The sequence below is a fragment of the Chrysemys picta genome, chromosome 4 (assembly GCF_011386835.1).
Source record: "Chrysemys picta bellii isolate R12L10 chromosome 4, ASM1138683v2, whole genome shotgun sequence".
Classification (NCBI taxonomy): Eukaryota; Metazoa; Chordata; order Testudines; family Emydidae; genus Chrysemys; species Chrysemys picta.
This window is the reverse complement of record NC_088794.1, coordinates 43,208,076-43,235,705: the sequence shown is the minus strand read 5'-3', so window position 1 is coordinate 43,235,705 and position 27,630 is coordinate 43,208,076. Positions and strand designations below refer to the sequence as shown.

The window sequence follows — 27,630 nt, the reverse complement described above, 5'->3', positions numbered from 1 at the left end:
CGAGGATCTGATTCCATTATTTTGAAAAACATAGGTCTTCAAAAATATATATTGTTGAGTTCGAAGCAAAAAACTTGATCTGTTATTGACAGCTGATGTGGGAAATTCAAGAAAGGTCTGAACAAACAAAATTTGACACAACATTGTACATGATTGTTTAAATACACAGGTTCCAGGTGTTTGTTTCAGTACACCTCTACCCCGATATAACGCTGTCCTCGGGAGCCAAAAAATCTTACCACGTTATAAGGTGGTTTCACCTATATCAAACTTGCTTTGATCCACTGGAGTGCGCCAGCCCCGCCTCCCACCCACCCCCCGAGCACTGCTTTACCGCGTTATATCCGAATTCGTGTTATATCGGGGTAGAGGTGTATTTGTAATAAATACTCATTTTTGAAATGTTTTTACTAGATGCTTTTTAAAGCCATCTGACTTTAAACAAAAATTATATGGTATTATTTTCATCATATTACCAAAACAGGCCTTTCATTGAAGAGTTATTGTAGCAATACATTAGAAGTTTCCTGGACTTTGCTGATGTCCATTTAAGAAAGGCTTTTCTTCATTTATTGATGTTCTCATTAAAACAGTATATGTACATAAAACCCATCTCTGTCATACACACACACACACGGGTTAGAATAAAATGTAAATACAGAAAAAAGAATTGTAGAGACTACCTGGTGTTGAAAGGATGTATGAATAATTGCTAGAGTACAAACAAAAAACCTTTAATAAGCTCAGAGCCATTAAAAATATCTTTCTATTTTAATATTTGTAATTTTAAATGACTCTTGCAATTCACCACTGAACAAGTCTACCTATGAAAATAATTCAAAATATAAAACCACTTTAAGACCACAAAAGTAACCTTCAGTTATGACAATAACTCTGTGGGAAATATAGAAAAGGAAAGAAGTCACATTTTCTATGCAATTTGTATGAGTCATCAGTCCTGTTTTCTCCTGAATGAAACTGGTTAGCTATAACAACAACAACAAAAACAAAGCTGTCTGAACTGGGTGATCCAAGTAATTATATGTTACAGAATGAACACATTTATGACAAAACTTTCAAATATTTGGGAAAAAAAGAAAAGATTATTATATCCCCTGGTTGAAACAGCTTCTGAACTGATGTAAACAGGTATTTAACAGACACTGCAGTATACCTCTGTGGAAAATATATGAGGTTACTCAACCTTTCGAGCAGTGATTTCTACTCCTGCACAAATTTTTGGCTCACCAAATTATCCATATTATAAGAGTGAAAGACTACTGTAGCATATCTAAACATTACATCTTAGTTTTTTTAAATGCACTAATGAGATGTGTATGCAACTAAAACATCCCATGATCGTTTACATCTCTTCTCCTCCTTATGCCAATCCCTCACACCTCCAACTTTTCTGTGTCATACCTTGCTGTGTTATGTCTAAGTTAGGTCCTGATTCTGCTCTGATTAAATTCAATGGGGCCACGTGCATGAGTTAAGATTTGCAAAAATCATGCCTTTCTCAGACAGTAAGCTACTTGAGGCAGCAGCCTGGCTCATGTTGTCTGTAAAGCACCCTGAATCCTTATGGCAACATAGAAATTATCATCACTTAACAAGATCAAGTGACCTGTTGTATGCTATATTCCGAATCTTTGCAATTTCAGGAAGCTACAGAGCAGTTTTCTGAAGGCAGCTTCATCCACTGCTAATATAGAACTTACTTCAATACTTTTATAGTATCTGAGAAGGAACTGGATAGTACCAAGTCAGTTTTATGTTCTAGATTTTATTTTTAGCTTAAGTGAATTTAGACCTTGTGAATGCTGCTGTACTGATAACCCTAAATGCTAAAATAAACCATCTAGCCACAGAACACGGACAGTCAGAAACAGCATTAGCTTCTCCACACATCCTATCAATGAGCCTCAGCCCTGATTTACAGAGACCACCTCTAGAGACTAGATGATAGTTGAGTTTATATATTCATTCAATCTTTGACCTCTCTGCTGAGTTTGCCAACAAGCATGCTAGCAGTGGTGGGGGCAACATTGTCAGACATGGTTATCTGACTTCCAGGAATTGTACTAACACCAATTCCTTTGGCATAGGCCAGCTTACAGGTGTCAGATGGCAATCATTTATACTGCTTATTATAGAGTTCTTTCTAATGTATTTATTTGATTGACCTAAGTATGACTACTTGTTTTACATGTACCTAGTATTTTAAAGGCATATTTTTGTTAATTTTTAAACAACTTTTGGTCACTACCAACCTGGGCAGGATTCAGACAAGTGGCCTAAAATATGATTATGACAAGCATTTATATCACAGTACAACTTCATGATGCTATATTGGCTAGTGAAAGAATTTTCACAGCCTTCCAGTGAGTTAGATTAGTACAAGGGGCAATACTTAAAAAAAAAAAAAAAGACACCATTTATTGCCCCACAGTATTTGTTTTACCATAGTAGATATTGCACTTCATATACTTAGATTGAGAAATACCAGGGATACGATGATACATTTAGCTACTATTTGCATTTTACAGATGAAGAAACTGAGGCACAGAAAGACTAAGTGATTTTTTTTAACCAAAACTATGCAGAGAGTCCTAGGTAAATTCAGGATTAAAAATAATGAGTTCCTAGATCCCAGTCCTATGTTCAGTCCATGACTCTACATTGCCACGATCAGACATCAGAAATCTATTTTTCTAAGATTTTAGTAATTTTGTTTAAATGAATTATTTTATTTTTTTAACTATTATATATTTTCTCCAAATTTGATTAACAATTTTCACTAAAAAGAAATATAGGTCAATAGATTAGTAAGTGAAAGGAATTTAAAAGACAAGTGTTTGCCAAGGGATGAGTGGTAAGGCACTCTTTTGTAAGAAGAAAGTGATAGTAACTTGAATGTTATCCATCACAAATTGTGTGTTTTGATCATGTTTCTTTCTTTGGGGGGAAAACAGCTGTTCTCCCATTTCATCATAAGTTTGTGAACAACTTTAGCTGAAGCTCCATAAACAATATTTTGTGCTTTAAAGTTGTGTTGTGTTGCTTTACTCCATTTATGCAGCATCACCTTATAGTAAGGCACAGGGTTTGTCAGTTATTATTTTTGCCCCCGTCCCATGGGTTCCCTCTTATAACACCTGGCCACATCCAAACACTAAGTAAGTTATTGTACTGAAAATTTTCTGTGCCTTTATTCTGTAGATGCCTTTTCTTCCCTACCGAGCTTCTTGTCTCTAAAGCCCCAAATTCAGAAAAGCACTTAAGCATGTGCTTAAATCTCACAGACTTCACTGAAACTTAAACACATACTGAAGTGCCTTCCTGCGTCAAGGCCTAAATAACTACAGTCTCAGGCCTTTTTCTGCAATTGTAAATGTCAGCCTCCTCCAAGTTAAACATGAACACAACTCTGGTTCAGCAGCCAGAGGTTGCCCTGGCATTTTCCCAATAACCTATGTGCATTACCTCCAAGAACTCCACCTTCCTGGCATTGGTGGCCCCAATTTGCTTCCAGGCACATATCTCCATCATTGCAGCAAGAAACACTGCTGATGTAAGCCACAGGGTCAGCACAGATTCACAGATGTTATAAAATGACAAGCATTATATAGTTACATCTGAATTACTATTGAGAAATTCAACAGACATTCTGAGATGAGGGCAGTGGTGCTCACTCCTTAATTCAGGTATTTATATCCACCCTGAGAGACTGAAATGTAGGATTGCACAAGAACTCCAGAGGGACATTGACTCTTTCCTCTTTTCCCCACCCCTCAAAAAAAAAATGTTTCTAAGTAGTTCGATAAATCTCTTAACAACACATTCTGACTAGTGAGGTCCTAGGATGGTATTTTAATGTTGTGCCTACTTTCATGTTAAAACTGTTTCAGACATACATGCAAATAAGTAGTGTAATAAATCAATAAATACTTACAAACACACAAGAAAATCAGCCCAGCACCCAGAAATCACTGGTAAGTTGCTTTTGAATTCATGAAACTGACCTGAAAATGTAGAAAGAAAAAAGTTAAAGCAAAGAAAAACTATAAAAACTGACACATTTAACTTCTTTTTTTATTATGGGAGAGAGGCATTTTCTAACTATGAACTAAACAAAATTGCAACCAGCACTGTTGTCACCATTTCAACCGAATAATTTACACAGAATTTGTTTCCAGGAAGCCAATACCATGACAAACAATTATTTCATTGTTCTACATCTTACACCATAGCAACCCAGTCCATTATGGCTTGTAAGAGCTGTCAGAAATAACAGGCATGGTTATCTTTTTAATAGGGAAAACAACAAAGAGATTTTTTAAAGGGTTATGGGAACACACATTACTTTAGAAAAATCTGTTGGTAATAGTGTTTTGTAGCTTAACTGTTTTAATATAATATCTTTTTGGTATTCTAAATTGGAATACATTTAAGGTAACAGTCATACAACAAGAATGTTTTTGTTCTACCTAAGGTCTAGATCCCATTTAGAAGCTTAGCCTAGGTACAATGCATTCAGTATAAGGCATGATTCAATCCAACATTCTTTTTCCTCCATACCCCTCAGTTCTGGCTGGAAAGGTAACAGATGCAACTCAAACCCACAGAGCTTGCCTTATAAAATTCTTTAACTAGCACAATGACTCACTTTATGCCTCTAAATATCCATGGTTTCCTCTCTCCAGAACCCCCATGCATTAGAAGGTAGTTCGGCAGTTTATTTTTATTGTTTGGTCTACATACAGCATATTTTTAGTTCTTGTGAAAACAAAGAAACTTTGTTTCAAAGCCCTTGTTTTCTTTCCAAAAATGCGGGAGATGGATATGGGTAACATTAAACTGAAAATAATAATGGGCCTGGGCTACTAGTTTAGGTCAAAATCTTTTTTTGTTCCTTGGGAACTATCTGATTAATTTGCAGTTCATAAAATAGTGGGTGTAAGTTTAGTGTAAAAAACATGTAACTATATTGAAGATGAAATCATCCATTTTGTTACCCTCCAGTAATGTGTAAGAAACACCTTCCCACCACATTTCTGTACCCTCAAGTGCACATTGCACAATATTGCACACTGCCTACAGATAAGGAGAGAATACCAAACTTATCTTGATGTAGAATATCCTCCTTATCCCATCCACCCACCCTGAACTGCGTGTTATTCATTCCAGTGAAGCCCTCCCCCACCCCAAAAGTACACATCTAATTGTGTCTTCTCTCCTGTAATGCCAATACAGAGTCAACAAATTTCATTTGCCATATCATTGCAGTGTTATTATATATGTTAAAAGCAAGTCTGAATCTCATTATCAGTTGATTTATGCCATTAGTGTGCTTTGGAGCCACCAATTAAACAAGGACAGTGGTTCGTAAGGTCACAGTTAATTAATCTGAAAGAGTATAAATACACTTAATGCGCACCACCTCATAGAGAGAATTTAGGAACAAAGCACCACCACTTTATGGTGGACAAGCAATTAGGATGAAGGTTAAACACACAAAACTTAAAATTTAGCCTCAAAGTTCAGCTAAAATTAAAACTATAGGAAAAAATTTAGCTTGGAAATATGCATGTAAAAACATTAATGTTCATAACAATGCAAGTAAGTGAGAGACAGAACAGGGCTAACTGTGCCCAGTGATCCTGAGCAAATTAAAGCCTGTTGTTCAGATAACACCTCAAAACTGGCAATCGGCTGCAGGCTGCACCATTATGCAGCTAGTCAGGCTGAAAAAAAAATAAAATAAACAGCCCAATCTATTCAAAATGGTTTCATCTTAGCTAGGTGGTTATATTTAGTACATCATACAAAATAATAAAAAAATGATTTTTCCCTTACTAAAGTAACCAAGGAAATGTGAGGGTAAAATAGTGCATCCCATATAATACATTCAAAGTAAATCAACTAAATGTGCAGTAATGTAGCAGCAGTCTACCGGTACAACCAGACTATAAGTAAAAATAGTGAAAACACTCCAGACTACCTGAAACATTTATTTACAGTGCAAATTCAAAATATAAAGTACCTTGACTTTAAATGAAGGAAAATTAGAGACAGTTACTAAAATCATGACTCATTTTACCATGCATAGTTATTGGATCAAAAGAAAAACAATATTCCAAGTACAAAACAACACCTCATGACTTAATTAACTCAAGTGGTTTCAAGACTTTTTCTTTTTGTATTTGTAGTGAAATGCTCTACCAGTAAGCATTGCACCTTATTCTTTTCCTACTTGGTTTAATAGATGATAATTTTTCCAGTCAAAAGACTAAAGATGCAGCTGTGAAGGGAAAACAATCTTTCCCCATCATCAGAAAGTTAACATCACAAATATTAAACCCATGTTGAATATATTTTTTTAGAACACGCATTTATTTTTATTGATTAGATCAGGGGTTGGGAATCTTTCAGAAGTGGTGTGCCGAGTCTTCATTTATTCACTGTAATTTAAGGTTTCGCGTGCCAGTCATACATTTTAACGTTTTTAGAAGGTCTCTTTCTATAAGTCTATAATATATAACTAAACTATTGTTATATGTAAAGTAAATAAGGTTTTTAAAATGTTTAAGATGCTTCATTTAAAATTAAATTAAAATGCAGAGCCCCCCGGACTGGTGGCCAGAAACCGGGCAGTATGAGTGCCAGTGAAAATCAGCTCGCGTGCCGCCTTCGGCACCCATGCCATAGGTTGCCTACCCCTGAATTAGATAAAGTAGTATAGACTTGTCAAGGTAACCCACTGTTCCATGTGTAATATGCACCCCCCTTTGTAGCTGATCCATAGAGGACATAAGTCTGCACTGCTGCCTCACACTAGACAAGATATTTGTGTTTCAGCTCTAGAGGTCTCTGGTTCAATCCCAGGTGATGACTGAGATGAATGGTCATTGCATAAACACAAGAATAAAGTTCCTCTTCAGTGAAGTATTCCCATTGATTTCTATGGTACTACTCCTATCAGTAACTTAATGGAAATGTGTGTTTGTAGTCAGAATGCTGTACTGATGTCAGAGCTTATTCTTACACAGCTTTTTGGAAAGCTACTAGCATATTTACTGAAGATTGGCTTGCTCTTTTTTTTCAAGGGACAGAAGTGAAGCTTAAAAAAAAAAAAAAGCCATCCTGCACTCAGATTCAGGCATTTTTGCCAAAAGGTGCTCCATATTTAAAGCCCATTGCTCCCCAAACCAACCAAATAAATTATAAGCTTTCTTCTGTTGACTCTTTTGTCCCACCATTTTATAATAAACACCACAGTGAAAAGATATTGCACGATACCAATCAACTCCAGCATCATGGCATTGTAATGCCCCAACCAGCAGCAGCCACCATGCAACTGGGGCCTGTCTAGCATGCAGGGAAAGGAGAAAGCAGAAGATGCAGTGCAGTAGATCTGTACAGCACTTATATCCACTTGCCACGACCACAGCACACTCGCTAGTACAAATACATTTTGAGAGCACCCTGTGAACTGCCAACATATTGGGAGGTGGAATAAAAACAATTGAAACACACTACAGTTAAAACATCAGGAAACATGAAGAACAAAAAATTAAAGCTGGGATTTTCAAAAGAGAGTTAAGGTGCCCAACTCTCATTGAAAGTCAATGGGAACTGGGTACATAACTCCTCTTAGCCCCCTTGGATAACCCCAGCCTAAGAAGCCAGACAAAGTGGCATCTTTTAAATATGAGGGATTACACAAGGGCAAATGGCAATCAGATAAAAGTTGCCCTTGAAAAGGGTAAGGGTATGACTACACAGCCCATAGCAGTAAGCATCCCAGTGCGGGTCAATAAACTCAGGCTTCCAGGGCTTGCACCAGCACTCTAAAAACAGCTGTGCACAGGCATTCTGAAGTTGCAGCTGGGGCTGGGGCTTGAGCTCTGAAGTCTAGGGAGGCAGGTGGCCTTCAGAGCCTGAGCCACAACTTGAAAGCGCTGTCTATACAGCTCTTTTTAGAGCACTAGCACAAGCCCCACAAACCCAAGTCTATCAACCCAGGTTGGGAGGCTCACTGCTGCAGGCTGTGTGGATATATCCTAAGGGGTCTAGCTGTCAGGAGGGATGTACAGAATTCCAGACTAACAAAAAGGAAAACACCAAAATTCAGTGGGCCTGGTTTGAAGGAACGTTTATTATTTCTCCAGTAGATACATACATGTATATATTTATAGGGTGAAATCCTAGCACCATTCTTATCAATGAGAGTATTGCCATTGGCTTAAATTGGGCTGGGATTGTATATACAGACTGTATATACAAAGACTACTAGGACAAATTATACCCTCACAGGCATAAGCACATCTCCCATTGACTTCAATTAAAGCCATGCACATACAACCAAGAATTTTCAGGAAACTTTCTGAGAAATTTGCTTTACAAAAGTCAAGCTTTATTTGCAAAACCATACTCCTGCAAATAAAACCATGGACATAAGAGAGACTACTTTCATGAGTAAAAGTTTGCAGGATCAAACCCAGAATACTTAAAGTATCACTATAAATACCAGCAACCAAAGAAACTTCTAACAAAAACAAGATTTTTTTTTTAGTTTATCAGTGAACCCTCCTCCTCTTCAATAGCTTTAGTAATTCCAAGTAGAAAATAGCTTGTATTAACATATGATTTCACCACATTTCTCTACAGAAAGCTGAGAGTGTATTCATTTAATAAAAGCTTTCAATAATAGTAAAGGACCATAGTTATTCTAAGATAACCAGATTCTACAGGTAGTGTGAATTTTCTGCGGACAACCATCAGTGAGCATGAAAGAAGCCTGCCTGTAAAAAATGGAAGCAGTTATATAGAAGAAAGCATGGTATCATGTTATATCGTTTAAGAATGTGGCCTATCATTGTGGGCTGCTGGGACCAAACTATGTACCATTCAACAACTGTTAAAAACCTATTTTAAGAATTACAGCATGATATGAGATGAGAAAAAGGTATAATACAGACATTGAAGTTATACATTTAGGGCCTGATTCACATAGTAATTTCACACTTTGTACGTGCAAAATTGCACAATTAAAACAACAGTAATGACATATGCAAGGCCATAATCACGATAATAAAAATGAAGGGGGCACTAAGTTGATTATGTTGAGCTCCTCTGAGTTGGAGTTCTGATACATCTACCATGTCTCTTTGGATTTTTACTTATTTGAAGTAAAAGGCAGAGTTTCCACATGAGTCAGTGAAGGATGCTTTATTTACGCTTTGTTTACACTAGAGACCCTATAGCGACACAGCTGTACTGCTGCAGCTGCACCATTAAGGTCTCCCACGTAGCTGCTCTATGCCAACGACAGAGCTCTCTCCCGTCGGCATAATTAAACTACTCTCAACAAGTAGTAGTAGCTATGTCAGCAGGAGAGCATCTCCCACCGACATAGTGCTGTCCACACCGGCGCTTCTGTCGGTGTAACTTATGCTGGTCAGAGGGGCGGTTTTTACACACCCCTGAGTGACCTAAATTTTACCGACAAAAGTGCTAGTGTATCCTATCTCCTAGAACTGGAAGGGCTCTTGAAAGGTCATTGAGTCCAGCCCCCTGCCTTCACTGGCAGGACCAAGTACTGATTTTGCCCCAGATCCCTAAGTGGCCCCCTCAAGGATTGAACTCACAACCCTGGGTTTAGCAGGCCAATGCTCAAACCACTGAGCTATCCCTCCCCCCGACATAGCCTAACGTATCGGCAATGCTTCCCAGACTACTTTCCTGTCTGGAAGTGACATTAAACAGAGCAATTAACGTTGTTATACCTAGGACGCTCCCCTACAAATAACAAGAGGGAAATGCTGTTGCCTTCCCTCTTCGTAATCTTTTACCTGGCTTATATTCTGCTACCACCACAGGAAGAGTGGCTTAGTCTGAGGCCTGGTCTACACTAGGAATTTACATCACTATAGCTCTGTGTCTCGGGGGGCGGGGGGGTGAAAAATCCATCTCCCTGAGAGAGATAGCCACAGTGACCTAACCCTGGGTGTAGGCAGCATTAAATCGATGGAAGAATTCTTCCATCGATCTAGCTGCTGCCTCTCAGGGAGATGGGTTACCTATGCCGATGGAAGAATTGCCCCCTCCCCATCAGTGTAGACAGCATCTAAACTGAAGTGCTACAGCTGTGCAGCTGCAGCGTTTTAAGTGTAGAGAAGGCCTTAGCCTGCTTACATTTGGTAAACATGGCTGTGTGCACGTTGCAGCACTGGCAGAGGCTCAGGCTATCCAGCCAAGCTCAGACTCATCCTACCCAGTGAATCCAAGCTCGGATGGCTCGCCTGAGCTCCAGGGGTGCCGCAGTATCCAGCTATTTTTAGTGCACATGCATGAGTGTCTAGGCTCACTCCTAGCAGCGGTGTAGACATACCCTTAGGGTTTGTCTACACAGTGACATTCAGGAAAGTTAGGGCAAAATTAACTAAAGGTGTGAAGTTAGTGCACATAAATAAAAATGCATTAAAGAAGTAAAGTAGTCTTAATTTGCTGTAGCTTAATCCAAGGTCCCACTTCAACCAATGGCAAAACTCCCAATAACATCAATGCAACCAGGATCTTACCCTATAAATATACACCTGCATCTACTGGAGAAATAACAATTTTGCCTTGAAATTCAAGGATCATAAAACAAACTAAGGTCATTTTATTTCTGAACAAGACATCCACACTGGGGTTTAATGTGCTTTATCTTATGCACATTAACTTCACACTTTTAGCTAATTCATCTTCTCTTTCCTGAGGGCCCCCCCATAGACAAGCCATCAAAGGTACAGTTCCATCCATTAAGGAAAAGTATTGTTTACTTCATGACTTTCCCTTTTGAAATCCTCCCACTTCATTGTTGTCTAAATATCATCAGTTCAGCCTTCCAAAAGAATCCACAACTTGATTTTTCTGCCTGATAACTGAAACCATTGCAAAATGATCTATCATAAAAATAAGCAGATCACACCACATATTGTATCAAAGTATCACAACTCAGTACAAGGTGGAACAGATTATGCATAAGGAGTTACAGGACAGAGAATTAGGGCTTGTCTACATGTGAAATACTACAGCAGTGCAACTGCACTAGTGTAGCACATCATCGTAGATACTTCCTACAGCAACAGGAGGGATTCTACCATTGGCATCGTTAACCCACCTCCCCAAGAGGCTGTTGCTAAGTCGACAGAAGAATTAATCAATCTAATGCAGCCTACATGGGGAGTAGGTCAGTTTAACTATGTTCCTCAGCACCCCCAAGCGACATAGCTGGATCAACTTAACTTCTGAGCATACACCTGGCCTTAATGGGCTACAGACTGTTGTAATGAGACATAAAACCAGTGTGTCTACTGAGTCCACGATTTTTGTCAGATATGGAGTGATGCTTTTGTGAAAATGTGTTCGAGTGACAGAGTGTTTTTGTTTTTTATCATTTTCCTGCATGAATTCATTTAAGAGCATAGTGATTGTCTAGTTTGTCCTACAAAATCATTGTTGGGGCATTTGATGCACAAGATGAGGTATACCACATGTTTTGACAGGCATGAGTAGGAAGCATGGATCTTGATTCATCGTGGGGGGATTCATCACTGTAGCAGTGGAGATAGGGCTACAGGTTTTGCATCTGTTGTTGTGGCAGAGTCTGGTGCTGCTTTGAGTTGGTGTTTTCATCATCTGTGGGAAGCTTGATTCTTATTATGAGCTTGGTGAGATTGAGGGGTTATTTGAATGCTAGAAGAGGGGGTTCGGGAAAGATTTTTTCCAGGATGTGGTCCCCATCAAGTATGGGTTGTAACTGTTTGATGATACTCCATATGGGCTCCCATACCCACTCTTCTGGCCTTCAAATAACTCCCCAACTAGACAACCACCACGCCCTCAAATGAACTCACATAGTAAAAATAATAAAAGATAAAAACACCCTATCACCCATGGGCAAACACTTTTCAAAAAACAATCACTCCATATCTAACCTCTCAGTCCTTGTTCTCAAAGGAAACCTGGCACACCACTTTCAGAAATGAGCCTGGGAACTTAAATTCAGAACTCTGCTAGATACCAAAAATCATTGACTCACTAGAGACACTGGTTTAATGTTTCATTACGACAATCTGTAACCCACTTAAGCCATGTCTACACTAGCGAGATTACAGCGGCACAGCTGTACCGATGCAGCTGCACTGCTGTAAGAGCACTTGTGTAGCCACAGTATGTCAATGAGAAAGAGCTCTCCTGTTGACATAATAAAATCACCTCAATGAGCGGCAGTTGCTATGTTGGCCAGAGAACCTCTCCCACCGACAGCGCTGTGCACACTACCACTTATGCCAGTGAAACTTATGACGCTCAGGGGGGTTGTTTATTCACACGCCTGAACAACATAACTTATGAAAACATAGGCTGCAGTATAGACATAGTCTCATAGTGGAGTAGGATGGTCCAGTGATTAGGACCTTAGCCTGTAACTCTGGAGACCTGGGCTCAATTCCCAGTCTGCCACAGACCTCCTGCATGACCTTAGGCAATGTACTTAGTACCTCAGATCCTTAGTACCTCATCTGTAAAATAGGGATAATAGCACTTCTCTGCCTGACAAGAGGTGTAGTGAGAATAAATATATTAAAGACTTATAGTGAAGTGCTCAGATACTACAGTAATGGGGATCATATAGGAACCTTAGATAGACTGTGGTTCTCCAAAACTTTAATTTTGCAAACGAGTTCTTAGGAAAAGGATCCTCTGCCAGTCCCAGTGCACAGTTCTTAAAATATTTCATTCTACTGTCCAGGAAAGGCTGTATGGTCCACTAGTAAATCATTGGCCTTTATTATATAATTGATATAGAGTATAATAGCTCCTTATAGTCTCTTATGTAAATGCATATGCAGTTTTGAAAGCATGTCTTATGTCCTCAATAGAAAACTCATTAAGGTTTCTCTGCTGTTTGCCTGCCTACTATAAAGCATCCAATCAGTTTAGGATCTAAGTGCTAGATACCAAATTAAGGATCGCTTACTATGCAATTTCATAACATATAGTCCTCAGAAGGATAATACAGGTACTAAAAGGAATTTTGATCAAAGGTTACTGTGCATTGCCCAATAACCAATTTTAAAATGTTAATATATCTGCCTTTTTAAAATAACTTTTAAAAACTCCAAAAGGTCTTCACCCACACTGTAAATTAGGGGCATATGAAATTTCACTTAAAAAAAGTAGATGCTTAAGCAAACAGAAAAAGCATTCAGAACTGGGAAATCTCTACAGTATTTCTACTGGGAAATCTCTACAGTATTTCTTTGATTAACAATTCCACATCAATTTTTCTAGGTGGGGAAAGGGGGGGAGGGGGAACAAGAGGGAGAAAGTGTGTATGTATCCTCAGAGTTTGAAAACTGCGTAGCTCCATTGAAGTCAATGGAACTATGATAGTTTGCACAAGCTGCAGATTTGCATTCTGGGGTCTACTCCCAGCGCTGCCCCTTACATGCTGTGTGAACTTAGGCAAGTCACTTCACCTCTCTGTGCTTCTGTTTCCCTTCCCACACTTAGGTCGACAGAGCTACAGCACTCCATGACCGCCATAGCTGTGCCAAACAAACCTCCAGCAGACGCAGCTAGGTCAACAGAAGAACACTTCCGTCAACCTAGCTAACATCGTTTGGGGAGATGGAGTTCCTACAATGACCCAAAAAACGCTTCCTTTGCTGTAGGAAACCGCCATACCACAGTGGCCTACCTCTGCCACCACAGCTGTGCCACTGTAGTGCCCATAGTGTAGACATGGCCTTAGGCTGTTTGGTATATTTAGACTGTAAGCTCTTTGGGGCAGAAACTGACTCTTACTCTGAGTCACAATGAGGTCTTGAGGTCTCAGTTGGGGCCTCTGGGTGCTACTGGAATATAAAACAGCAACACACCAATTTTGTTAGTTTAATAGCCTAATATATTTTTCTTGATAAATGGTATTAAAACCAATATACTGTTAAAGACTGTTTGACTCTTTTTATTTTGTCAGTTTGTCAATTTGAACCATATGTCAGGTTTTCAGAGAAACAGGAACTGGGCTGTCATAGGGGTTTCTTTAACTCTCTACTCCTGGGTGGAATTTTTGTGTGTCTATATTGTTACAGACATTGCTGACAGGTATTTTGAAATAAATTACCAAAATAATTGCAACTGGTGTGATTATGTAATTTTATTTTGACAAATAAAATTTGCCAGAATTTTAAAATATTGTCTGCAGAATTTTTAATTTTTTGGCACAGAATGCCCCCAGGAGTAAAACCAAAAATTAAAGATAGATGAAGCAGTTTGGATTTAAAAAACATAAAAGACCTAAAGATTCACCCGCACCTTGAGCCCAAATGAATCCAAGCATATTGCTAGCCATGTCTGTGTTGCATTCTATCTCCAAGTCCATGTTTTTTATTTTTTGAAAAATCTGTTTTGGAAAGAATGTTAAAAAAAATGCCATTTACTCTCACCAATGCTGGATGTCATACCAGGAAATTGTGAAGGTCCTCTGGTGCACAATGTCCACAACTCACTGAAGCTGAAATTTTCAAGGCCATCATAGCAATTCAGTTATCATAAATTTTAATGAGAATCAGCATCCAAATAGTTTAGACAGCCTTTAAAAACTCAGCGTGCATGGCTGCACCAGGGGTCTAACTTCAGAGAGTGCCTGAAGGACAAAATGCCTCTCCATGTCACCCCTTTACCTATGTTTTTCTATGAGACACAAATACAACTGGAGTCTTCAGTCTTAAAAAAAAGGAAGAGACTACACATTCTAGCTATCCATCTCGACTCTTGTTTATGAAACAGATTTCCCTGGCTGACAGTACAGACCTAGAGAAGACGGCCTGTTTGTCCCAATTTTAATCATTCTTCAAACGCGCATAAGCTTTCTTGTGATAATCAGCTAAATAAAAACCTTCCATTTCAACAGCTCATCCAGATGGAATCCAACCTACTACATATATCCTGAGTCAGAAAACACTGAAAACATGATATACACAGATATCAGCAAGGACACTGCTCTTCATTCTGTCCTGTGGACCATCGCTCTTGTGACCGTCACCAGGAAGTCAAACCTGAAAACAAACTATTAAGCCAAGTTTCTGATCTTATCCATCTGCTGAAGGAAAAATATAATAATCTAGAGGAAAAACCTGCAAATGAATTTGCCAGACCCTCAAAAGTAGAAACTTCTCAGCCCCATCTCCTCCTCAGCTAGTGGATAATTGTGGTTTATGGGTATAAAATATAGTTACTGGGGGAGAGGGTTGCACCTGAAAATGGAGAAAGGCCCAAATGATATCAATCAGAGAGGGATCCATACTTTGGGGACTTAGAATCCCCTGTTTCTTTAGAATTTCACCTATGATATCCTATCAAAAGCATGTCTCTTCTTGTTGTTCATTAGCTAAGAATTCTGGTTTTCTAATTCTTCTCAGCCTTGGCCAGTGCAAGAAATTTTTGCAAACTCAGTTGATTCATGCTTGCCAGAGTTAGAATTCCTGGAAGACAATATTACCGTCAAATAAGCACAACAAGGGCCTTCTCCCTAGCCCCAAACTATCCAAAACCACCTATGGACACTCGCTGTTCAACAGGTTAAAACATTGAAATAGCTCATCATACCTGAAAAAGCAGGGTGCATAGGAAAATCAACAAGTGGCCATGAAGAAATGCTTTGAATCAGTCTGTGAAGACTGGCCACATATTCAAAGCATGATTTTTGTAGTGTATTCTAAGATCCCCAATCCAGCAAAGTGTAGAATGTCTTCAACTCCCATTGACTTTACTGGGAATTGAAAGAACTCAGCACTTTACAGCACTAAGCCTAAACTACAAACATTTAAATTAGAAATTCTAGTTTTTAAATAAATGCTGAAAACAAATTGGGGATATTTCTTAGATTCTGTAAGAGATCTTATAAAACTATCTTCCAGGCATTTGAAGGCACTTACTAGCACTGCTTGCAATCAGTGCGCCCCAGGCTACCAGCACCTGTCCCCAGTATGAAATTGGCAAGCATTGATGCAAAGCTGACAGCTAGAGAGGTGACTACTGGGAGTTTTAAGGATGATATTTTAAAAATGTAATCGTAACATCAATTTAAAACAACACAAAAACTTAGCATAAGTCTGTAGAGCAAACAAAAAAGTTTCAAAGTAACACATCAGCATGATATTTCTTATGATCAGATACTGTAAGTGCTTTAACTAAAACCAAAGAAAAACTGGGCGGGGGGGAAGCAACATATATAGAAAACTTGTGTTTCTTTAAAAAGAAACTTCTTAAAGAAGAATCTCAAACATACTCCTTGGTTGTGCTAGATGAAGGAGCTATTGCTGTGGAATTTGAGGGTGTTTTACTTTAATGAATACCAGAGTAAACACTACAGCAACATCCCACATAAATGATTATAGTACAAGTTATAACTTCTCCCAGGCAGGTACAATGCATGTATCCCTCCTTTTCTGTAAATTTTTCTGACTTCTTTATTTTATTTTAACCAGGCATACTTTACTTCCTTGAGCAAGAAATATCTCTTTTTGCAGGTGACCCTGCCCTCTTTTTGGCACACACACATCCCTTGGGAATGTAGTGGATAGTTAACTATTTGTGTAGAAGGAAAAAAGTCTTTAGAGAATCAAAGGAAGAAAGCATTTTGAAGCCTTTTATCACCATCTTTCTTCAGTTGCACAATATACATTAATAGAATGCACTTTCCCTTTTGCCAATGCTTATTTTTCTGTTGCCTGAATGCTGAACCTACAAAGTTCTGGTTACAGCTTTAATGGATGCTATTATAATTTCAGGTATTGCAGTGATAAACAATCGCTGCTTTCAAGTGACTTGAGTCCTTTGCTTTGTTTGGGCCTGACTGTCTTAAAATAGCACCTAAAGATGCCACCTATCATCAGGGCCCCATTGTGCTAGGCACTGTATGAACACTGTGTGAGAGACTGTCCCTGCCCCAAACAACTTACAGCCTAAATAAAGAAGTTTTGCACTTTACAAATGTCATTAGACATCCTCTTCCATGTGAGTAAATCTGGTCCCTCGAATTAACACATCAGATGTCGGGGCTCTCTTTCTCTCATAAGCAGTAAGACACTCTGTTTGGAATTTTGGATAAAACCCTTACCCCACTTCAGTCAAGAGCAAAACTCCCATTGACCTAGATGGGGCTAGGATTTCACCGATTGTCCGCTACCTGTGATAAGAATCATAGAATATCAGGGTTGGAAGGGACCTCAGGAGGTCATCTAGTCCAACCCCTTGCTCAAAGCAGGACCAATCCCCAGACAGATTTTTGCCCAAAATTCCTAAATGACCCCCTCAAGGATTGAACTCACAACCCTGGGTTTGGCAGGCCAATGCTCAAACCACAGAGCTATCCCCCCATCATTGTGAACCATGGCTATTTTCAGAACTCTGTTTATGGAGCTTCTAAAAATCTGATAATTCATTGCATCACAATAACTAATAAGAACACTTTGCACATATATAGCACTTTTCAACTTAGAATCTCAAAGCACTTTACCAACAGTAACCAATTAAAGACCCATATTCACTTTGGATTAAATTCACACCAGTGCAGAGGACCAGCACAAAGCTTATGCACCACTTCAGCCATATTTTGAGGCCCTCAATGCGTGTTTAAGCAATGTTCAGTCCTTACATGGCCCTCTGCACAAGAGAAAATTTCACCAATTGAGCAGTACCCTAAAACAAGTAATCTCTTCAAAATCAATAAGCCTACTCAACATGAGTAAGGTACTAATCACTGCGGGCAAGGAAGGCAGAGTCTGGATATAAGCCATACAAAATTTTGCCAAGTAGATAAGAATGCTAGAAAAAGGTATTAGGAATAAAAAAAATATGAATCTATGTCATTCAGAGTGAGGTGAACAGTGTCTGTAACTATACTGACTTAGTGCAGGTACAAAATTTAAAATCATAATTAAACCCCCAAAAAAGTACAAATTGGCTTAATGCCAACAAAAGATTCTTCCATCCATCATGTCTGATACACTACTCAACACCCACTCCCATACCTGGAAAAAACAGCTACGCTTTACAGCAAGCCTCTGCTATGGCAGACTAAATAATATGCTCTGAAGACATGACCCGAAAGTCTTTTTGGTTTTGTTCCTCACTGCAATGTGATAACATTAAAAGTAGGATCTTTGTTTTACAGAATATAATTTGCACATAGAAAGGGGCCCTAAGTGAAGAACAAGGGCTACTTCTCTGGAAAAGAAGGTGACAGAAGTCACAAAAGGCTCTATTACAAACTAATATATGATTGAGAGAGGCAAATATCTGATATTCAGCCTTTAGGCCTGTCTGGAATTTCTTAGAAACAATTTTAGCATTGGAGAAGCAAGCATTGCAGAAGCAAGTAGAATCAATCAACAATTTGTCTTTAATTACAGAGTTTTATTTCAATGAAGTAAATTACCCTTTAGTATTCAAACAAGTATGCTGTGTGTTTCTATTACTATACTTTCATTTTTCTGTTTGTTCTTGCTCACTTAATAGTTTGGTCAGTCTATTTCCCTGCAATTCTTCTGTGTGGGAAGATCACTCTTAACCAGGTCAGACCAGCTGTAGGAAACAATAAATACCTTGGTGATGTGCTTCTTTAATTAGACCAAAAAGTCTATGGAATATTGGTGCTGCAAGAGAGGGGACGCCAACAAAGTGGCATGCTAAAAACATCCTGTTAAGGTGAATAGAAATTTGACATGATGGAAACAAGCAAACTGCTTAAACTAAACCAACACAGACAGTGTTCATGATATAGAGTTTTTGTTTTGGGAGTGTAAATCATTTTCGGACCCCCTGATATTGGCTACAGTGAGTCTCTTAATCTCTCAGGTCCATACTAAGAAGCTGGATAAATCTTTAAAAACAAACAATATTTAATATGTTAACGTTGTTGCTATGGTCCAGATTCTTCCCTCCCTGTCTCTGAATTTGCCTTTTCCACTGTGATAGAAAAACATGCAGCTATAGAATTTGATTATTAGAGATCTTTGGAGTTTACCTCTCCTAGAGCCTTGATGTTCCCACCCAAAAGAGTTTCATCATCAGAAGCATCTGATGTTCTCTCTGCACAATTACCAAAATATGGAAAACATTTTGACTTGGCACTTGCATTTGGTAGACACTTGAGTCTTTTTTTTTTCAGTAAGAAAATTGCCAATGCAACTCCAAGAAGACATCATCTTGCCAAAGCCTCAAATGGAGCTTTCAGCTCACCAGAACTCTGGTTGTACTGAGACAACTCCTAGTAAAACAGAAACCTATGCATAAATATTCTGGCAAATACAATGTTGACAAGTCAGCTGCTGTCTTCACGTCCACGCACAAAACTCCTGTTGCCAATTTGGTTATTCTTCTCCTCCTCTTTGAAATGAGGATTCAAAGAATAGTGACTCAGTCAAAGCTGATGACAAGGACTGAAGTGAACTGCCTAAATTCAAAACTATGTTTGCTTCATGATGTCTGGCCCCTGAAGTCAAGCTACTAACTCACCAGAAGCCAAAGTATTACAAGTGCAGAAGCCAAAAGTGTTGCAAAACAATATTCAGAATGAGACCGTTGCATCATAATCTCCCACTCAATTTTACTTTGGCTCTTGGTTATTAAAAGGAACTAGAAAAGATGAAAAGACAATAAGAACACAGATCAGACCGCAAAAACACTATAAAATATCTTTCTTGAAGATCTCCTACCCTTCATTTATTTTATTAATTTCGCTCAGGAAAGTTTATGACTAAAAGTCAAAACCTTTAAGTGACGATGGCATTATCCCTGTGAAGTGTGGATAAAAAGAAAAAAGAGAACTCAGGTGAATTTAACAAAAAGTAATAGTGATCAATAAAACAGAAGGAAAGTCTCAAATCTGGAAATTCAAGTTGTTTTTGAGGACATTGAGAACAGACTTCCACTAAGTGCCCATTAATCTGCAAAAGGCTACAGCATCAGAGGTCACCAGCTGATGCAAGTCTTCCTGGAGACACATTATTAGGAGTATCCTTAATATTGTACCACTGAAACGAGAACCCCCCCAGTCTCAACAATTTCTGCTTACTAGATTTATAGATGACCACTTCGGCCAATACCAGGTTGGGCAGATTAGGTGATTTTTAGATTAAGGGTTTATCTACACTGTGCATTAGTCAGCATTAGAGGGACGTAAATTCTAATGTGATCAGGGTATCACATACTAACTGGCCCATGCAGACTGTGCTGGCATGCACTAAAAGTTTCCTAGTGCACATTAATGTAGTATACTTATTAGTGACAGACAAGCCTATATCTGAGATAGTGGGAGAGATATTAAATTACTGGAGAAGATGCTGGAAAAAGAAAAGTAGACATAAAGGAATATGCTGAGCCCTAACTAAGGAGAACGTAAAAAACAAAAACAGCATCAGCAGCCTCAGAGATCAAATAAATTCCAAAAAGAAAAAAAAGACACAGAAATAAAACAAACTCTCTTATCTTAGATTAAAAGTTGAACATTAACAGCATGAATGAGAGAGAAGACAGGATAGTGATGCTGTTGGCCCCCTGGAAAGAACCTTAGTACTTGATGGCAACAGCACAATGTGAACAATAACATCTGATGCATGGGATTTTTCCCACTTTGATTCAGAAGCCTAAGGTGTGGCCATTTTGCTTCACTGATCACTTTTGGTTGTACCATGTACCATATTATGCATCAGTCTTGGAGTTAGAAACTTCAAATCAAGACTTTGCAAAAAGTAGTAATAGGGACAAAATGTCCAAAACAAAACATCATGTAATGAAATAATGGTTACGTGGTTCTGCTAGCAGAAGTATAAGTAAGATGAAGACTGCAGGCAAATGTCTTAATGTACCTAAGAATCCTTACTAGGATTATTTTATACTCAGCATCAAGAGAGTCCCTAATGTGGAAAGGCAAAATAGTTCCACAACTAAATAGAGTCTAAGATTATCACTGCAATAGCTGAAACTACAGCCTATGGTTACCTGTCATACTCTCTAACACAGACTGGTGCTTAGACAATAATTGCCACTGTCTTCAAATGGATTAATACACCATCTCAAATGTATATGGCAACCTGCAAAATTACATTACAAAATTAGAGTGTAACCATCCTAATAAAACAAGCTTTGAGACAGCCAGAATGTAATATATGCGCAAGTAAACAAATATTTGACTGCCTGCTCACTGTCTAAACTTACACATGATTTTCTGAAGTCTATGGCATTTGCCAACATTTCATAAAATCTATACCTGTTTTAGAACCATTAACTTAAAAGGGGAAAGGCACTGGCAGGATACGCTGGGCCAAGGTCTCCCTGCATAAGCACTGATCTTGTGTCTTCACGATGCTATGCAACATCATGATGCAACAATGTTGCATCAGCCCATAGAGGAGTCAAAGAAAAAGAACCAAATGGCACAGGAATTAAAAGCGTCCGCCCAAATAGCCATAAAAACAGGCATTCAAACATCTCCTTATCACAGAGAATCTCAATGAAAATTTAACTATGTGATTTGTGCTACTTCTATTGTAAACCTGGTGACTCCTTTCAACATATTTTTGAAACAAATCCCGTACAACCAGTTACTTAGTATAGTAGAGCATTACATCAGGAACATTTTAAAAGTTAAATTCTTCCTGCCCACTAAGCGTGAGTTGCCAGATTTGACAAAGGGAGGGATCCCACAGAACATGGGGGTTTGGGTACGGAATTCTCTTTCTTGGTCATGAAGCCATGGCATGGCTGCTTGTTCACCCCACTCTAATCAGAGCAAGGGAAGGCTAGTGTATGTGCATAGCAGCAGATACATTGGCCTGCTTCACTCTGACCCCCAAAGGAGGGCAGAACTGTGGCACAGGTTTCCCAAATCCTCCCCAACACAGCAGAAACGCACCAGTTCAAGTGCCTCTAGGGTCTTTCACAGCCATGGATTAGTCCATCAATACCTGTATGCAAAAGACAGATGGGGATAGGTTTGATCCTCAAGGCTGCTTTTCACTGAAACATTGTTTTCTTCCTTAGGTACATCCTGTATGTTCAGGTTCACTCAGGGCCGCCCAGAGGGGAGGGCAAGTGGGGCAATTTGCCCCAGGCCCCCACGAGAATATAGTATTCTATAGTATTGCAACTTTTTTTATGGAAAGGGCCCCTGAAATTGCTTTGCCCCAGCCCCCTGAATCCTCTGGGCAGCCCTGGGTTCACTATTCACTTTGGGACAAATTCTTCCCACAATAGAATGTGATACAATGTGAACATCTCCCACTGAAGCCAAAGGGGTTGCACACAGGTGAGCAGAATTTGCACTTATGCCTACCATCATCCATTCTAGTCGTTCGTGTTAATCATAGCTTGTGTATTAACGTGTTTTTGTAGAATTATAATTCATGCCGTTTGTATTGTTATTCAAGAATTAAAAGCTAATCATATGTAAAATTAGGCCATTTAAGAAATAACTGCCAAGTCAATTAAAATTAGAGTTGTATGTGAACCATAGGATGCTGGCAATAGCATCAGTGAATTAGAAAAGCTTTGCAAGCCTAGAAGGCTTAGGTATGGAGGCTGATACTCCTAAACTGTCCAAAATCCTCTGTTTTTTAAATAATTGGGAAGTTTTTGCTATTTGGGGGCTAGAGAGGGAAGCTCCTGAGCGGCATAGCCCAGGTGGTTAAAATTTGCAGTTATCTTGTGATAAACTATTCCATACAGCTTTATTCTGTATTTGAAGTCCCTTCTTGCCTAAGAGGTAATTATAATACAAAGTACAAGAAAGTACACAATGCCTTTTCTAAGCTTCAATCACTGAAGTATGCCAATTGCAAAACACATTTAACCTGAAGAGGGCTGCTTGTTCTCCACTCCCTTCACATTTATCAGGCTGTATCTACCTCATTCTCTGTCTGTACAACATCTATATTGAAGTGACAATGCTATTTTTAACTAAGCTCAGTGTGGATATTTTCCTATAATTCAGAGCTTCAAGTCAATCATATGGTAAATTAAACTAGAATAGAATCAATTGATCCAGAAATGATCAGGTTACAGTGAGCCATATCAGTCTCACCAAATTATTGTGTTGTTCATGTTCAAGCATCAGTAGACTTTACTGTACGTTTCTAGTTATCTGACTGTTGGATCAGAACAGAAACTTCGTTGGCCCTTTTTATGGACAAACAGCATAAAACTGAGCCAGTTCATCCATATGATGATTTTTTTGTAATTTCGGGGTTAACAACTCTCTACCCATAAATTATATAATGAGTTGCCACAAACATCCACATCCTACATTCACAACTGACCAAATGCACAGGCAGTATTTCTGAATGAAAAGTTGCTCAACAAATGAAAAACACAAATATAAACATTTCCTAGGGTATGGAAAGCCTAAGGAAGTCTAGAAGCAAAGTCCCACATCCCATTCAAGCCAATGTACATTTTGTTAGACCAAGGACTGCAGATTTGGCTTTGTTTTTTTGATCCTGTGTTTCATACAAACTATCAGGAATACATGAGGAACATTAAAGCCATCGAATCCCTTTGAAAGGAGAGAACACAACTTAGAGTAAGGGAGCGTGGGGAGGAGAGAGCGAATATTGAAAATGAAAGAGGAAGAGATACCCAAGTTATTCAAGAAAAAGAAAGGTGAAGTTAAGGAAGGCAAAGAAGGAGGAACAAATGCAAGAGAGATCTAATAAGTTAGATTTAAAAAATAATATTAGACAGCTGAATCTCAAAATATTACAATAAAATTTTTGTAACATAGAGTATATGGTAGACAGAACACCCTAAGCACACATGGTGCTGTAGAATAAGTACTGTATGCTGTGCCAGAAAAATAAGTATGCCAGAAGATCTTAAGTAGTACAAGCAGATTCTGAATGGAGGATGGGGAAGGAGAAATTTCCCCTCTACTGAAGGAGTTTATTTCCTTCCCTCCCCCTGCTTTCTGTTATTAAACCAACCCTGACAGGCATGAGTTTTGTCACTGGTTCATAGATACATGTTAAGAGCAATTTATTTTGTTGTTTGGAATATACCAGATTGCACCAAATGGCAGTAGGTGTTAAAAAAAAAATAATTCCCCCACAAATTAATGCAGCCAATTTTTCAGAAGTTTTCTGGGTGCTCAGCTTGAGATACCTCATGCCTGAAAAATCATGCCTAAAGTATTACAAATTGGGCACCAAAAATTAAGGCACACAAGATTAGCAATCCACTTAAAATTCTGGCCTTGGTATTTTCTGAGGTGCTGAAAAATTTACTATCTAGGTTGCTTGAACTTGTCAGTCAAGCAACATGTATCCCAAGAAACATTCAGTAAATAGCAACTGAAACATACTCAAGTGGTCCATTGTATACACTACTCTAAAGGCAGCAAAAATAAATAAATAAATAAGTAAAACTGACATTAAGAAAATAGCTAAGTTTGTGTAAGAAATCTCAGAAATAACAATGGCAGCATATTGTTAAAGTACAGAACTATTTCAGGCCACAACAAAGGCTTTTCAGCATTTAGGAATCAATGGAAATTTGTGGTTTTAAACATATACATAAAGCATAAAACATATAGATAGGAGACTATATTTGAATTCTTCATTTAATGAAATTATTAACAGATGAGGGTGTAGGCCTCTTCATAGCCTAGCTAATTCCTATTATCATTGAAGGACCCAATCCTGCAACCCTCACTCAGGATCAAATCCACTCAGGCAGTACCCAGCCTGAATAGCTGTCTATTCCTGAGACAACAGATAATTCCTGAGAGGGTATGAAGGACTGAAGGCCACAATACCCACCATAGCTGTTACACATGCTCTGTGAGGGTTGTGAGGAAGGTAAGAGTAGCTTGCACCAGTGAATCCTCTGGCTTTGCACTGAATTCCATGAGCTACACCGCATTCCTTTTGTACAACCCTTCTGCAATCATGCCCTCCCTTGTAAAGCTGATCTGCTTTGGTTTTGCTGCCAGGGAGACACTGGAGGCGCAGGGGAGCAGGGGGCAAGATTTGCTTCTCCATCTTTACTGGCATTCAATTAGACTTGTCCGGGTAAGACATTTATGTGAAATTCTCAGAAAGATCACACAGCTCAAACAGCCAGGCCACAGGCCAAGCCACATATGAGAGAGGATGGGGGAATACTCACAAAGATGTAATAGAATTTTAAGCTATCACCGTCCACTAAGGCTATGGCTACACTACCTCAGTGAGTTGACCTAAATTATGCATCTCCAGCTAATAATGTAGCTGAAGTTGACGTAGCTTAAGTTGATTTACTGCAGTGTCTACACTGCGCTAGGTCAACAGGAGACACTCTCCTGTTGACTTACCTTACTCCTCTTGTTCCGGGTGGAGTACCGGGGTCAACTAGAGAGCACTTTGCCGTTGATTTAGTGGGTCTTCACTATAGAACATACCACCAGTTTGGGGTTTATGCCCTGTTCCTTGACAATCTGCCCTGAAGTTGGCACTAATGCTTGTGAGCTACTCTAGACAGCTTGACAGTCTTCATTCGTGTTTTGCACAGCACCCAGCCCATCATCAGTGCTCAGCAAATAAAACAACAAAAAATAGCAACAGATGCCAAGATGAATGATCAAAATGAAACTTTAACAATTACCCTTCAGTCCCAATGATACAGGAAATGATATGGCAACACATGACAGTGCTCAAATGTAGTAAGATTTTCTTTTCAGACCTGAAACAGGTCTGGTTTCTCCCTCATGAGAAACCCAAGTAGGAGACCTGTGAATTATGAAGGTCCTTCCTTTATAATACATTTTTAAAATGTAATCATCCTTCACAGGTGAGATATTCTGTTTATTCTATGGGGATCCATTTAAGTTTAAATTAAACTCTTCAAATGGTTTTGATAATTACTGCAATAAGGACACAACAGGGAAAAGAGCTGGAGAGAACATCCTCCTCTTAATACTTAATAATGTTAGATGAATGGCTGATAGAAATATTTCCAATAAATGAAAATCACTGAATTAAAATTTTCACCTAACATTGGTATATTTTTGTGTGGAAAGAAGTAGTGCTTATCTGCTTAAACTAATGCCAATCTGCAGTTTGCTTTTTTTGATATATTTATTATGACTGGATGCCAAAGGCAAATAAAAGACGTAGGCCTAAATTTTCAAAAGTTAACAAGGATTTGGGGTGCCCATTTTGAGACACCCTATAGAGGTAGGACTCTCAGAAAGTGCAGAGTATCCACCATTTGAAAATCAGGCCCCTTAAAAGTGACTCAAATATTGAGGATCCCAAAATGATTAGTCATTAGAAAACTTAAGCCACAGGTCCTGCCACACAGAGTTACAATCTAAACAGAAATATGATATGACAAGTAAAGGCAAAAGCCAAGGAAGAGAGGTTAAAAGCACATGCAGATCTGGGCCCTTCTCTGGTTTTCTTGACCCCAACCTCAGGCCTCGTCCACAGACCAAAAGGGAAACCGTAGCCAAATAGCTGTCCATCAAAAACTTGTGAAAGGAAGATTGTTTAATTTGTTCTCCTATAGTCTGTCTATACTAGAAAATGTCATACTTGCTCAACAGCAGTGCACAGCAGTTCTTCAGTTACCAGTGGTGGAAAAATTGAGCCTAGACAATTGCAGCTACACCATTGCTGAAAAATAGGTCTGAAATTTCCTAGTGTCTTTGTGCTTGAGGACATAGGAGTGACATAATCTGTCACTATAGACAATCTCTTTAAGAGAAGTCCACAAGCGAAACAGGAGATGTGGCAGTCCAGGAAAAAGGAGAGCTAGCAGAGCCATGTGAGGAAGCTTACACATCACCTACTCACAGTATGGCTGGCTGCAGCCAGTGCTAATAGTACCTCACGTTCAAAGAAAATACCATGTCATCTCACTCATTGTCCAAGCTAAACCATGGTAAACTTTTAGTTGCTCTAAATCCTATGTAAGGAATAGGATCATTCCCCCTCTGCCATCCTGCACAGAAAACAGTCCCCTTTCTGTGGCAGTGTCCCCCCAAAAGGCCTTCTCACACATCTGGGGATTCATGCAGTATGAGACGGCAGGGACTGGGCAGGATGGGGAAGAGACAGCAGACCAAGAGGGACTTACCTCACCTCCCCATTTAATGGCCCTGGGGAGATTACGAAGACAAGATAATACAGCTTCAGGCTTCCCTGCCTTTCCTGTAAAGCATCCTCTGCAGTGAAGATCTCCCATTAAAGCCAAAGAGTTCCTGCTAGCACAACTCAAATGGCGTCAAGCTGAAAAGGATCATATGGTTTGAGCATTGGCCTGCTAAACCCAGGATTGTGAGTTCAATCCTTGAGGGGGCCACTTAGGGATCTGGGGCAAAATCAGTACTTGGTTCTGCTAGCGAAGGCAGGGGGCTGGACTTGATAACCTTTCAAGGTCCCTTCCAGTTCTAGAAGATAGGACATCTCCATTAACATGCAGAGACACCGGCGTCTTTGTGGATGGGCCTGGCTTCCTGCTGGTCCCGGGGCATTTTCAGGGTTTATGAACAGGCTATGTGGCCTACTTTGCAGTCGGAGACCCTTCCCTCAAAAT

At 39.1% G+C, this 27,630-nt stretch overlaps 1 protein-coding gene across 40 annotated transcripts in view; it reads right to left on the bottom strand.

Moving 5' to 3' along the window:
- SOX6 (SRY-box transcription factor 6) overlaps positions 1-27,630 on the bottom strand; it is a 456,705-nt gene that overhangs the window by 385,948 nt on the left and 43,127 nt on the right. For all 40 annotated transcript variants that reach the window (XM_065594763.1, XM_065594780.1, XM_065594788.1 and 37 more), the window contains one exon: positions 3,956-4,025. Coding sequence is in view for 16 of the 40 variants with exons in the window: in XM_065594783.1 (XP_065450855.1) it covers positions 3,956-4,025 (70 nt within the window). In the remaining 24 variants the exon portion in view is untranslated. The remainder of the gene's footprint in view (positions 1-3,955; positions 4,026-27,630) is intronic.